At 45.3% G+C, this 14,924-nt stretch overlaps 1 protein-coding gene across 5 annotated transcripts in view; it reads left to right on the forward strand.

Moving 5' to 3' along the window:
- sbf1 (SET binding factor 1) overlaps positions 1-14,924 on the forward strand; it is a 32,289-nt gene that overhangs the window by 8,009 nt on the left and 9,356 nt on the right. For 2 of the 5 annotated variants that reach the window (XM_052056081.1, XM_052056084.1), the window contains exons 2-23: positions 1,024-1,115; positions 1,443-1,580; positions 1,670-1,798; positions 2,126-2,236; positions 2,683-2,754; positions 4,465-4,494; positions 5,989-6,094; positions 7,071-7,203; positions 7,394-7,502; positions 7,602-7,715; positions 9,365-9,442; positions 9,557-9,670; positions 9,754-9,882; positions 10,571-10,669; positions 10,758-10,965; positions 11,472-11,584; positions 11,738-11,887; positions 12,008-12,076; positions 12,146-12,307; positions 12,399-12,664; positions 14,384-14,556; positions 14,638-14,711. In XM_052056081.1, the coding sequence (XP_051912041.1) occupies positions 1,024-1,115; positions 1,443-1,580; positions 1,670-1,798; positions 2,126-2,236; positions 2,683-2,754; positions 4,465-4,494; positions 5,989-6,094; positions 7,071-7,203; positions 7,394-7,502; positions 7,602-7,715; positions 9,365-9,442; positions 9,557-9,670; positions 9,754-9,882; positions 10,571-10,669; positions 10,758-10,965; positions 11,472-11,584; positions 11,738-11,887; positions 12,008-12,076; positions 12,146-12,307; positions 12,399-12,664; positions 14,384-14,556; positions 14,638-14,711 (2,669 nt within the window). The remainder of the gene's footprint in view (positions 1-1,023; positions 1,116-1,442; positions 1,581-1,669; positions 1,799-2,125; positions 2,237-2,682; positions 2,755-4,464; positions 4,495-5,988; positions 6,095-7,070; positions 7,204-7,393; positions 7,503-7,601; positions 7,716-9,364; positions 9,443-9,556; positions 9,671-9,753; positions 9,883-10,570; positions 10,670-10,757; positions 10,966-11,471; positions 11,585-11,737; positions 11,888-12,007; positions 12,077-12,145; positions 12,308-12,398; positions 12,665-14,383; positions 14,557-14,637; positions 14,712-14,924) is intronic. The other 3 variants (XM_052056082.1, XM_052056083.1, XM_052056085.1) reach the window with 3 other exon arrangements.

Here is a 14,924-nt window from a genome sequence, read left to right on the forward strand (position 1 = left end):
TCTCTGTGTTTACATTGTGAGACAATGATTCAGCTGAGCGACGAGGCACACATTTCGCCTGTCCCTGCTATTGTTTCAGTTTTATATCATGGGGTGAGGGGGTGGAAAAAAGGGAAACTGACTGCTTGAGGGGTCTAAATTGGCGGAAACTCGTCGAGTTTCCTTCCCAGAATTTGTTTGCAGCTAGAGTTCCGAAGATAGTGACCGTAAAAAAGATTTTGATCAACCCTTAAATACATCTCGGACTGGGATTTGGTGGTTTTCTGTTGACGGCAGTTTTCGCTTCTTAATAGTTCACTTGGGAGACGGGATGACTTGAGGATTGCGTCGTGTGTTTTGGTGTCTTGCCATCTGAATTTATTTGAACATTGAATCGTCTGTTGTATTGCTTGTCTGCGCATTGCGTCGGGATGGGGGGGTGAAGACAATCTTTCACATAGATGAATGTGGCTACTGTGTTCCGACGCATGCCGGGTTTCCGATAGAACTAAGCTGAAAGACCGACTTGTGGCGGTTACATAAGTCGGCCCGTTTTGCGCCATTGTGCTGCTTCCACGGGCCAGACCCGAGCGTGACCTCGTTAGCCAGGAGCTGCAAATGCAAATTTTGCATCTTGATAATCTAATTCTGATACGCAGCTGTGCCGCGAATTACAAGGTTCATCTGTTCAGAGACCACAAGACACGAATCGGTTGTATCTCAAATCATCTTTCCCCATTGAAATGAATGTAAATGCCGTTGATCCGTTCCAACGATCCCACTGTGACCGCCTTAATTTCGGACTATGCAGTATCAGATGCCACTTCATGTTCCCACGTCGAGGAGGAGACCCTAATTCTCCGCCATTGTTGCCGCAGTCCACGAATGTTAAATGTATTCCGGTTTTCATTTTAGAACAGTTTGAGTGAAACATTCGTCTCTTTGGAAACAATTGTGTCAATAAATCAAAACAACCCGAGTTGGTCAAATGATTGTCTGAGCAAGGGCTGACCACCGTATCTCTTCCTCTTCTTTCCCCTGTAGTGGAAGGCGAAGGTGAGGGTCAAGGTCGCATTCTCCAGCGGTTTCCTGAGAAAGATTGGGAGGACAGCCCGTTCCCACAAGGCGTGGAGCTGGTAAGTGAACATCTCGAGACGCGCGCTCCTCTCGTCTGATGAATGGCCACAACAGGAAGGACGTTCGACTTTTGTCCGAGTCTGCGCCATTACGCGACGGACCATTTTTTTATGAGCCACTGTAGACGTTCCCAAGTCATCAAACTAGGGAAGTCTTCGACTCCCACAGGAAATAATGTAAAGTCAATTCGAATATATTATGTCAACTGAGAGTCATTTTGTGGTTGGTCTTTAAAGTAGGTGTTACAAACAAAACATTTTTTTTAATTGGATGACCTTTAGATGAATGACTTATATGTCCTTCACCCGTTTTTGCTCTTCACGCAGTTCTGCCAACCCAGCGGTTGGCAGCTGGTCCCCGAACGTCAGCCCCCTTCCTTCTTCGTGGCAGTCTTGACCGACATCAACTCCGAGCGGCACTACTGTGCCTGCTTCACGTTCTGGGAGGGCCAGGACAACCCGCAGGTCAGAAATGGATTCATTCATATCATGTTTGAGACTCATCCAGGTGAGCCAATTCGACTTTGTTTTTGAGCCATTCTCTTTGCGTTTAGCTGCAGAAGACGCGGACCAGTGACGTGGACGAGGTGGACGAGGACCCAACTGTCATCCAGCCAGCTCAGGTCTTTGCCCCCAAGAGTCTGGTCCTGGTGTCTCGGTTGGACTACACCGATGTTTTTAGGGTAGGATGCCTTTAACTCATTCACTCCCAAAGACGTTTTTAAACGTCTTTTCAGACTTGGTCCAGAATTGGCTGGTACTGAATGAGTTGATAAAAGCTTAAAAATAAAATAAAAATTGAAAGGTAGAAGGATTTTAAAGTTTTTCTGATTATGGTGCGACACCCCTTTTTTATGAGTGCCCCTACCGAACTCTGATTTGATTTTTTACAACTTTTGGTGTGTTCATTTGATTTATTTTGAAGTGAGCTTACACCTGTAGGGGAAGTCCTTAAAAGACGAGACTACTATTTCTGTGACCCACTTCTGTGTCTTTCCTTCCCCGAGCAGAACTCCCTGGCCTTGGTATACACCGTCCATGTCGATGGCCTAACTGTTCCATTAGAGACGGTCATCGGAAATCTGCTCACATGTGTCATCCCCATCGCTGGAGGCGCCCAGGTAACCGCGGACTGTCTTCTTTTTTCTCGACAGTCAAAATGACTAAAAATAAACGATGACGCCGTTCCTGATGCGCCGTGAAAGGCGCCGTGTCATCTTCCGCTGCAATGCAGATCGACAAATAAAATTGCGCAGCTTGCCGGAACATAAACCAGGATGCCCACCACATCTATTTAACTCATTCACTCCCAAAGACGTCTTTAAACGTCTTTTCAGACTTGGTCTAGATTTGGCTGGTACTGAATGAGTTACTGTCCGTTTGCGAACAGTAGCATCGGAGAACTGAAATATTTACAATTATTTAAAGAGTAATTGGATAGCTAATGGGCGTATGGAGTGTGTTTGAATGAGTCGGCCACGACTTCAGGACGTATGGACTATCAGAATCGGGTTTTCTGGATCTTCTAATGCCTCGCCAACTATGCACCGGTTCCTGTGTGTTGCAGATAATTGAGTCCCGAGTTTGTAGTTTAGACACGGTTCCTCAGGCCTGTGACTGGCTGCTGGCCTGTGTTCAGGTAACGTTGTCGATCGAGCAAGCTCCCTTTTCCAATCAAAGAGCCGGCACCACGACGTAGATTCTGTGGAGATCACACCCTTTCTTTTAAGGAATGTGCACTGATTTCAAATTGTGCGTGTTTTGTTATTTTTGTGTGGTTCGGCAGGAAGTTGATCATTTTCATCTCTGCTGATTTTGACGAATGACCTTGAGTATTAACACATTCATGTATAGTGTACGTTTGGCAAAATATGCCCACCAGCGCTCTATCTAACCTTCGCCCGGACCGGTTGTAAGTTAGTTGCTAGGTGACCAGATGGGGATGGCAGATGGCTTCCTCCGGAGGCAGTCTGAAGGGAAGAATCGCATGTAATCAGTCTTAACGCAGCAAATGCACATGTAAAAACAAAATGTATGGCTGCATAACGCCAAACAAGGCCGCCAACTCATTATGTAAAGTTTATTTGTTGGAAATGTTACGCTGCATGATACGCCCAATGCCTCGAGTGTGTGCGCCACTGAAATCATCTCCGATTGTTGCCGCCTCACAAGGAATGATTTTTGAGTACCGTATTTTCTGCACTATAAGGCGCTTCGCATTATTAGGCTTCAATCAATTAAAATAAATTAAATTAATGGCCTATTTTCAAACCATTTTCAGATATTTAGGTCACACCGCATTATAAGGCGCAGAGAATCGAAGCTACAATAGTGGCTATGCATCCACTAGATGGTGCTATGCTAAAGGGAATACAATACAATACGATGCAGCTTTATTTATATAGAGCCTTCACAACCGCGACAGCTATAACAAAGTTGGTAACAAACATGGACATGAAACATATCAATACAAATTGCATTAAAAAACAAGAAATGAAAGTCATTGTAACTCTATACATAAGGCGCATCGGATTATAGGGCGCACTTGGAAAATCAAATCGTTTTAGGTGCGCCTTATAGTGCGGAAAATACGGTAAGCAAATGAATATTTTAAACCCCCTCTTTTTGTCTGTATTCTAATCCAAATGGAATCGAGCGTACCAAAACATTTTGCGGTATCCGTCTTTCTACAAAGTGTGCTAAAGGTTGTCCTTTCGGTTTGGCTTTTTGTCGACACTGTCGTTCCATTCGTGCGATGACGAGTCATCGCATCGTTCTGCTTTCAGAATGAAGAGACAATGTGTGCAAAAGGGTCATTTACAGCGCGCACTCAAACAGTTGCCGCAGCGGCGTAAGACTATGTCATCCTTTGGCACAAGAAGGCTTGCGCGCGACACGCTATCCTCTTTTTCATGACATTGGTTTGGATTTATGCGCCCCGCGATATATTCCACAGAAAAAAAAACAAACAACAACAAAAAAGAAAAAAAAAGGACATTTGTGAATAGTGAACCACAAATCATCAAATCAAATCACAGATCGTTGTCCGAAACTTGGGATCCCTTGCAATTTGAGGTCACGTGACATGAAGATACTGTGAAAGCCGTATTTGCTGGTTCACTTTGTTTTTGCGTCTTCTTGATATTCCTGCGGTTCTTCCACCGCGTGTTTTGTGTTGCTTTTTTCGGAGTTGTCGCTTTTCCATTTGCAAATGTCCCTGTCATATTCTTGCCAGTTTGAGCTAATTCTCCGTCCACATGGTTGGTTCTAATCTGTGTGCCATTCTGTTACATTTTGTGTGCCTCTCTCTGTCTCTCTGTGTGCGCGCGTGCGCTTGTTGTTTGTGTAGCCGGGCCAGGAGGAGAGAGTGGACAGTTTGGTACGCCTGCTTGACTTTATTCTCCTGGAAGCCTCCTTGCCTCTTTTTTTTTTTTTCCTCCATCTATTTTCCTCTGCAAATCAGGTCCACATGTAACCCTTGGCAACAGTCAATACATGATCAACAGCTGATCATCGCTCATCCCGTTTTATCCCTTGTTGCTCGTGCACTAAAATGCCAAGATTGTCATTGACTTACTTGATCAATTCGGCCGACTGGAATTTTTTTTTTTCCCTGAATCATTTCAACTATCGATGCCAGATCAGATGAAGAGAGTATTCCATTTTAGTTTTGGGATAAAGTTGCCACTTTATCACAATACGTAGACAGGCCAAGTGCATATTGCAGTCGGGGATGGTTGTCATTGCTAAAAGTCAAAAACATGAAATGGAAGCGCCGTTTCAGCGCGCCCAATGATCAGTTGTTCGATCACATCATTGCGTTGCCGAAAGCGCTTGCCTGTTGTTATTTGAGGCCATGGCCGCTTCTGCATCCCGGTGTCATGTTTGCCGCACTTCTACAAAAGTCTGCTCCAACGTTATTTCGCTTCTTGTATTGAACTTTATTTTGAAGGTCGCCAACATCAACGGCAAAAGAAAGGTATTGTCCTTCATTTTGGACTTGTAACGATGAATTTGAACCATTCATTTTTTTGCAGGCTAGAATGATCAAGGTGGTGAAATACATCAAATTGCTTGCACCAGTTTGAAATTTATTTGGGAGTATCTCCAATCCACACAGTCCACATTTTTGCTCAAGTTCCCCCACAAATGTATATAATTTGAAATATGAGTTTGGCAAAAGCGGTTACTACAGTGGACGGCTTATCAAGTTATCAGGTAGCAGGGTACGCGAAAGGGTTCATTTGTGTTTGCTCCGTTCATTTGATCTTGCGTGAGACGGAAGCGTTTTGCGCCGCTTTTGATTTTGTCCACACGCGCCAACTGTTGTTATCCGGCCCGCGGGCCAATCGATGTTTCCCCTTGGCCGTCTGTCAAGAGCAATGCTGCTCAAGTCCAAATCGTTTATCTCCAATGAGGATACCAATTATAGAATACATTAGGCTCCAAATGAGTATTTTGCTGTTTTGTAATGACACTTTTTCACGTGGTCACACTTCACTGCCCCGAACGGATCACCCTTGCGCATCGAATGGTGTTAGACGACAATGGGAAACTGTCCGCGCCGAAAACTTTCCATATCAGTGGGGTTCCGCCGTCAAGATCCATTGATACGGTGGCCGCACTGCGGATTAACCGGCGAGTTTGCCGTCTGCCCCTGTCCGCCTCCGGCTTGTTTGTCGCGTACCCGCTAAGCTTTTTGGAATTCTCCGTCGCGCTTGTGCTGATTCACGCTTGCCTTTCAATCCCGCGCCACGCTGCTCGTTCTAAGAAATGACACGTGCATTGTTTTTTTTTTCCCCCCACCCTAAATCCCCTTTCCAGATCCTCTTTTAACGACTCCTCTTTGTTCTTGCCTCACCTTTGCCCGTAGCGGACCATCACATTAGGCGCTGGAGACCGGCAAGTTATCCAGACTCCCATCGATGACTCCCTACCCGTCAGCGGCAGCAGCGTGGCGCAGCTGTTCCGGCAGCTCGGTAGGGACAATTGTAACGAGGCAACAACACGACAAAACCAACATTTCCTGATTTTTATCTCGCGGTGGCTTTGGTTCAGCTGCTTGTGACGATCAGGTGGCGTTTATTTACAGCGGTCCCTTGACATACGTGCAGCCCAACTGATGCTTTGTTGATTATTTTTGCTTTGTGTTGCATGCTAAAAGTCCTAATTACCTCAAAAAACATTCATTCATTCATCTTCCGAGCCGCTTGATCCTCACTAGGGTCGCGGGGGTGCTGGAGCCTATCCCAGCTGTCTTCGGGCAGTAGGCGGGGGACACCCTGAATCGGTTGCCAGCCAATCGCAGGGCACACAGAAACAAACAACCATTCGCACTCACACTCACACCTAGGGACAATTTAGAGTGTTCAATCAGCCTGCCACGCATGTTTTTGGAATGTGGGAGGAAACCGGAGCACCCGGAGAAAACCCACGCAGGCCCGGGGAGAACATGCGAACTCCACACAGGGAGGCCGGAGCTGGAATCGAACCCGGCACCTCTGCACTGTGAAGCCGACGTGCTAACCACTGGACTACCGGGCCGCCCCCCTCCAAAAAAAAAAAAATAAACACAGACAATTGGTCGGAGCGCCATGAGGCCAAAATGAACAGCCAGAAGCCAGCCAACTTCCTGATGCTTTTCACCAGGCCACGCCCCCTCATGGGCACACCGCTCAGGTGCTCAGTTGTTGACTTCTGGTTTGTCCCAAGGTACAGCAATTGCGCTTAGCAAACTAGTTGATTACATTCAATTCAATTTTATTTATTTAGTTATTTTAAACCATACGGTGCCAAATTCTTTGTTTACAAACACTTGACGTGGCGACTGGACTGAATTCATGAGATTTCATTTCAGCATTTTCATGCGTTTGGTATAAAGCATAAATAAATGGTGTTACTTGCGTGGTTGCTGAACATATTCTGATACTTGTGCCCCCACTGTTCTGCTCTCAGGGATAGTCAACGTGCTGTACCTGTTCTGTGCCGCTCTGACGGAGCACAAGATCCTGTTCCTGTCGAGCAGTTACCAACGCCTAACAGACGCCTGCCGGGGCTTGCTGGCGATCATGTTCCCCCTCAAATACAGGTCAGTTCCGACGTGACATGAATGCGGAACATCCCCGTCGCTCGTGTCGCGCGTTGCAATTCCGAAACGCCGTGTGATAGCGCCGCGAGATTGGCTGCCTTTGCAGCAGCTCCTATATTTTGTTCTTCTACTTCTTCCTTTCATAACTTTGGTTTTCTCATCTTATTTTATCATATTTGACTCCCCACAGCTTCACATACGTTCCCATCCTGCCTGGTAAACTCCTGGAAGTCCTCAGCACTCCCACCCCTTTTATCATCGGCGTCAACTCGTTTTTCCGTTCGGAGACACAAGAACTGGTGGGTTTTCTCTTTTGCTGGAACAGGAACACGGACACAAAATCTGTATTTGATTTAAAACTGATCCCCCCCCTCCCCTCTCTCTCTCGTGTGTCGCAGTTGGATGTCATCATCGCTGACCTGGACGGTGGCACCGTCACCATCCCCGAGTGCGTTCACATCTCCCTGCTGCCCGAGCCGCTCCTCCAGCAGACTCAGACGGCGCTCTCCATGGTAACATGTCAAAATCACTGAAGCCCCTCTTTGTCGATATTTGTGTTATTTTGACAAAAAGTCGGATTTATGAGAAGACATTTACAAGTGTTTTATTTCGTTAAAGCATTTTTGGCTAATTTGAACAAATGAGCTGTTACAAACTATTCTATTCTTCGGTACTCGCCATTGTGCCTATCCTTTCTGAAGCAATGAAGGTTAGTGACTATGTTTTGCTGTGCTGGTCATGTCACGGACCGATGCAGCCACCAAAAAAAAAAAAAAAGGGCCTTTGACCACATGAGGCTATTTCCGATATCCCCACCTTGTCATTACACAACATTAGGCAAGATGAAAATCCACAAATTCACGATGAAACTTGAGCTAACTCATCAACTTGTAAAACAAATGGCATCGTTTGAGAACTTCACCTCGCCTTCTCCTTCATTTTATTTTTTTTTTAAAGGAATTCCCATTGGGTGGCATTTTACGCAACACCCATTTCTCTCGATGAAGAAAAATATCGTGCGTCAATCGAGTGACTCACTTTCACCGACTACGTCCAAGACAATGTGTTAGTATTTGCCCCGTGACATAGTTTTAGCAAGAAAACATTGCAAATGGGGGCAAAGTATTTGTGGACAAAAGTGAAGTCCTCTGTCATTTGTATACGAGAGATTCAACCCCGACCCACTATTATAACGGCGTGTGATTATAGTCATGCGACGAACCGGACGGAGTTTATCAATGGAATGAAAAATAAACTTGCTCCTTTCACACACATTGCCTGACCCTAAATTACAAATCATTTTGATTTCAGAAGAAATCCCTCCGTTTGTTACTATTTTGAATGCATAACATTTGCTCTGCAAATTTTTTTTTATCCCCCTTACGTGAGCCTTTTTGTTAATAAAGCGGCGGTTCATATCTCCCTCCAATCTCACCCGGCAATTTTGTTTTCTTTCTCTCTTTTTGAAAAATCAACACAATACAAACAAACGCACATGTAAGAGGCCTTACATCCCCTCCTGACACAAAAAGAGAATTACAAAACAGGAAAAGCGACGATGGTCTCTCTGATAGGCAGCTTTAATTTATTAGCTTGTCGGGAACGTTTTCGTGGAAAAGATAGAATCTAGGTAAACGGGATGCATGCAGGAGCCACGATGCTATAGATTGTTGGTAGGCAACCCTAAAGCTGGGCTTACGTGCATCCAGGAAGAGAGATGGGCCCATCGTGTTCCGGATCTCCCGGCGCCATTGTTGCGTGATCACAGTCTAAAATATTTGTGATTTCAGGCCTAAACATTGATCATATGAATGCGTTTTCTTTTGTGGAGGGATTATTCAACCCTGCGCTTCCAAGTATTGATAGACAAAAAGGTATCGTCATTTTGGAATTATTTATTTGTTTATTTTCAAACTTACAGTGCCGTGGAAAAAAATAAATGTTTGCCCTCATTCTGATTGATCAGTCCTTAACTCGTTCAGTACCAGCCAATTCTGGACCAAGTCTTTGGGAGTGAATGAGTGAACATATTTATCCCGCACGCAAATCAGGAAGGCCGCTAATACTTCTTATTCACAGCGCTGTCACTTCACTTTCATTTCAAATAAAAAGAATCGATCACATGTCAAATTGTTTGGTGACCTGCGTTTCATGTTTGCAGGTTTTGGATCCCGAGCTGGAAATCGCTGATCAAGCCTTCCCGCCTCAGTCCTCGCTCCCTTCGGCACCCAAGATCCAGGTGAAAATCTGTCAACCTTATGTCGCTTTTGACCTTGGAAATTGTAAAACGGCGACACCCACCCAGGGGACGACAGCGTTGGGACTTAAGATGGGACTGTGCTGTGTGTCTCAGGATAAGGAGATCCGGGCGATTTTCCTGTGGCTGTTTGCTCAGCTTTTCCAGGGTTATCGCTGGTGTTTACATATCATCCGCATTCACCCCGAACCAGTTATCCGCTTCCATAAGGTATGACGGAGGAACCCCCCCGTCCAAAATCAGGCATTGTCCCACGAATCGGACTTGAGAATGCGGATTTTGTTCCCCATCAGGCGGCCTTCCTCGGCCAACGAGCGCTGACGGAGGACGACTTCCTCATGAAGGTGTTGGACGGCATGGCGTTTGCGGGCTTCGTGTCCGAACGGGGGCCTCCCTACAGAGCAACCGATTTGTTCGATGATGTGAGTTTGGCAATCGCTGAACCAGGTTGTATCATTTACCCCAATTCAATGAGTTGCTCGCCATCATTTTCATGAAACCGCATCCTACTTTTGTAATCGTCAAACCAAGCCATTTTTTTTTCCCAAAAGAAAAAAAACCCCACAAGTATCCCATTTTTTTTTTTTGCAAATTTTTTTGCAACTTATGCTCCGAAAAAATTGGACATCTGCCTTCTGGTGGCAGCTTGGTGTCATGGAACCAAGTTTAACCCTTTATGCACCCTGTAACCTGATAAAAGGTAAAGCTTGTCCACTGTAGTGACCGCTGTCCCCGAAAGGGTTAAAGAGTCTTGTCTTGCCGCCATCTTGTGGCACCTGTAGGCAATTACCGAACTTTTTAGGGGTGTGGGGTGTCAATTTTGAATCAGAAACTTTGAAGTTGACTTGTATTCTGCATTCGGAGCCCGGACTGAAGCGGAACAAGACGAATGTGTGTGTAAAAATAATTTTAGACGTTACGGCGGACATGAAGGACCACATTTGACTACATTAAACACACGGGGGAATTCTGTCATATTTGCCCTTCATCATTTTGCTTAAAAACTCAATTTCAATAAAAATTCCAATATCACATGTGCATTAAATTATTCTATAATTAAAAAAAAAAAAGATGTCGAGATGAATTCTCAACTTTCTCTTGTTCCTACAGCTGGTAGCCAACGAAGTGGTGAGGATACGTCAAGAAGAGGCCTCGCCCCACAAAGTCATGAATCACATTAAGGAGTTGGCGGAGCAGCTATTTAAAAATGTATTTCTCAAGATAAAATGCCCCAATCCCCCTCCCCCCACCTAAAATGTACGCTTAACCACTCTTGGGTCGGTTTCTCTCTCTCCAGGAAAACCCCTACCCAGCAGTGACCATGCATAAAGTCCAGGGACCGTCGGGAAATGGCCAGAAAATGACTCAAAGTCAGAGCCCCTTCCCTGGGTTGGACGAGGTCACCGTCCAGCTCTTCATCGACCACGCCACTGCCAAGCTCAAGACAGCGCCGCCGGTGGTCAAGGCGGAGGTCAAGAGCATGGTGCCATCCGGACCCCCGTTGGGTGAGCTGGGTTTAAAAAAAAAAAAAAACAAGGATCGCGAATGTGAACGGGCAACCCAAGAAGTATTCAGTTGGACGCATGTTAGTTTCCACCGAGGATCAAGATTTGTAGCACGCTTTGCACATTTAATTTCTTGTGTTGCTGAAATCAGCCTGTTTGATGGGCTCTTGAGATTCAGTTATCTGTAGCCATAATATTTCCCTCTTGAAAGCTGGGGGGCGGAGAACAGCGTCAATGTGGGGCGGCGTCCGTACGGATCACAGCAAATAAAAGTTTCTTTGATGAGCGAGTCATATTTTCGCGTCATACCCCATGAGGTTAAATGACTTCAAAGGCTCCCCACCGCCCTGCTTTCAAGTTTTTAATGTGCAAGTTAATCATCAGCACTTCCTGCCTCCAAATCCCCCCCGCCCCCCCTCACTCTCCTCTCAGCGTGTGTTTCATGGCTTCCATTTTGAAGTGCCACGCTGATAAATTAGCCTCACGCATTGCCCCCGCTTCCTCAGGAGACATGGTGGACCGGAACAGCAACGTGATGGCCAACAGCGCCCGTCGGCTGGAGGTTGTCCGGAACTGCATCACATACATCTTCGAGAACAAAATGCTGGAGGCCAAGAAGGTATGAATGACTCGTTAGAAAAAGGGCACTTTTTCAGTTTTTGGGGAAATCTGCAACAAAAATCCAAAGTCGGACAAACAAAATTGACCGTTTTGCTGTTCTGTACTTTGATGATCACAAACATTTTGGTGTTTTTGTGCCTTCCTATCGCAGCTGATGCCAGCTGTACTTCGGGCTTTGAAGGGTCGGGCGGCTCGGCTGTGTTTGACGCAGGAGCTCAATCAGCACGTTTTGCAGAACCGGGCGGTGCTGGATGACCAGCAGTTTGACTACGTCGTCCGAATGATGAACTGCACCTTACAGGTCGATAACCACGTTTGTGCCAAATTTGCTTTTTGCACTTTCTTGCTCCAGTTCAGTTTAAAAAAGAAAATTCCTCATGATACATTTTGCAAGCATCATTTTTTTTTCTTCCTCTTGTAGGACTGCTCGCATATGGATGAACATGGCATCGCGGCGGCCCTTCTCCCATTGGTCACAGCCTTTTGCAGGGTAAGTTAATCAATCCGTCCACATTATTATTATTATTATTAACTGAGCATGTCTTTGTTGATCTGACAGAAATTAGGAGCAGGCATCACTCAGTTTGCGTACAGCTGCGTCCAGGAGCACACGGTGTGGACCAACATGCAGTTCTGGGAGGCCATGTTCTACAGCGACGTCCAGAAGCACATTCGGGAACTTTACCTGGAGACGGAGGACGGCGAGCATCACAACCACATTGTAATTACTCGAGTCAACCGTTCAACCGACCGCTCGCAATCTCAATCGTCGGCCGTCGTTTTAACGAAGGTCATGCGAATTTTGCACTCAGGAGCAGCAAGAGGGATCGGGCAGCGGCCGGGAAATCGGCGCCCTGGAGCTGGCGTCGGAGCAGAGCCGCCTGTGGCCGACGCTCGGCAAGGACATGCAGATGGAACGCGTGCAGAAGGAGGAGAGCACCGTGTTCAGCCAGGCCATCCATTACGCCAACAGGATGAGTTACCTGCTGCTGCCGCTGGACACCAGCAAGAACCGCCTGCTCAGGAGCTCGGGCCTCGGGGACGTGGAGAGCGTCAGCAACAGTTACGTCACCAACAGGTAAGAATGGGGATCAAATCTCTCAAATCTGTTTTTTTTCCGATTTTAACCCCTCTAGGAGTAATTATCGAAATGGAACATAACGAACGTGACTAATAAACTCATTCAGTACCAGCCAATTCTAGAGCAAGTCTGAAAAGACGTTTAAAAACGTCTTTGGGAGTGCATGAGTTAATAAGATGGATAATATTTAATAACAGGTTATAATTACAGTAAGATAGTCATGGATAAATTTGTATTTTTGTCGATTATTGTTTCATTGATGTGCATGTTTTTGATGTTGCGTGAAACAAATGGTTTTATGGTTTGTTGTTTTTGTTGTCAATTTCGGCAGTAATTTATTTAAAGAGTTAAGATATGTGTTAAATATTCACACGGTTGCATTTGATAGAAATGAGATTATCTTGCACCGGGTTGCCCTTCAGGTGCACAGACATTAAAACACAAATATTATAGGCTTTTTATTTTATTTTTTTTGTTAACTTTTGGGAGTCAAAATTAGCTTTTTCCGATAGACCTGGATTGATTTCCCGTTTTTGTCAAGACTTTCGCATTTCTAACATAAGTGAATCAAGTCAACTGTAGAATGAAGATAAAACGTATATATATGTGACGGGGGTCACCACTATGATGGTCTCAAGCTCCACGTCGCTGCCGCCTCAAGAATACCAGACACTAGGATGTGGCTTTTCTTTTCTTTTTATTGTCTGCAACACAGTATGCCAAGATAGGTGAAGTCACGGGGCTTTTCAGTCGAGTAAATAACCTGTGACTTCCCTGGTAGCTCTACCTGAACTAAACATCATCCATAAGAAACTAAAAGCATAACAAAACGAAATATATAACATAGGTGATCGTATATTAACTATTTACAAAGAAAAGGACAAAAAAACACATTCACTGGTATCTACATGACGCCACTGAACGCATCACACGCAGCAGAACGGCTGCACAATGCACAGTAATGGCGGCAGCGACGAACCGCGCGGGTACACGCCAGCCACATTAATAGTCAAATGAAAAACAACACGAAAAACTATGTAGAGTACAATGAAAAGGAAAGAAGCATTACCTGCAACACAGTATGCCAAGATAGGTGAAGTCACGGGGCTTTTCAGTCGAGTAAATAACTGCGCAACAAAAAAAACCCACCTGTTAACTCAATGGATAAAAACTTTCATTCGATAAAACTTAAATTAAATGACGACACAAAAAGCAATGTGGACTCGGAACAAATCCGGGAACTAATTAAATACACCGCGCCGTAGAAAAAGGGAGAACAAAGTGAAATATTGTAATTAAAGTAGAATGAATCCGGACCGTCAATGAAACCCGACTTACCCTGTGACTTCCCTGGTAGCTCTACCTGAACTACGGCGGGAGGCTGGTGCCATACCGTGCGCTGTTGCGTCACTTCCGTCATAATTTAATAACCGCAATATGTCACTCCGTTACATATATATATATATTTTTTTGGTTTTGTTTTGAAATGAAATTTTCATCAGTATTTTTTTACCGCAATGTTAAACGGAACCCAATAATGAACATTTTCACGCTCCTCTAAAACAAGTCTAAGAATGATAAAAGAACGAATCCTAACCATCAAAAATCATTTCCTATCATCCAAAATATAAAAATGTTTTTTTTTTTTAATCAGTCTCATAGATTTCTGATTTTTGCAAATGAATGATTAAAAAACTTTTTTTTTTGGTCTTGTAGTATTGCAGGGAGCATGGCAGAGAGTTATGACACAGAAAGCGGCTTTGAGGATGCCGAGAGCTCTGACGTGGCCAACTCGGTGGTGCGTTTCATCAACCGCTTCGTGGACAAAGTCTGCAACGAGAGCGGCGTGACCAACGAGCACCTGAAAGCTCTCCACACCATGATCCCGGGTATCATCCCCCCCCACATTCAATGACACGTTTAAAAATGTGTCATTTTCCACGCTGACGTTTCCCCTCGTTTGATTGCAGATATCGTTCAGATGCACATCGAGACGTTAGACGCAGTCCATCGCGAGAGTAAACGACTGCCGCCGATCCAAAAGGTAACCAATTCCTATTTTTACGCCCCACCGGAGAAAGGCCACACAGAGCCAGGCCTGCCAGCCCCGCCTACTTCCCTCTCCACCAATCCCTACCGCTCAGACCCGCGGCGTCACACCAGGTATGTCTGAGCCAAGCATGCGGAGTGATGATTTGCTCTCCCTGGTGTGCCGTTTTTTTTCCCCCCCGTGTCTTGAGCTAACGTGCGTGCCTTC

This window comes from Hippocampus zosterae, chromosome 21 (genome assembly GCF_025434085.1).
Source record: "Hippocampus zosterae strain Florida chromosome 21, ASM2543408v3, whole genome shotgun sequence".
Lineage (NCBI taxonomy): Eukaryota > Metazoa > Chordata > Actinopteri > Syngnathiformes > Syngnathidae > Hippocampus > Hippocampus zosterae.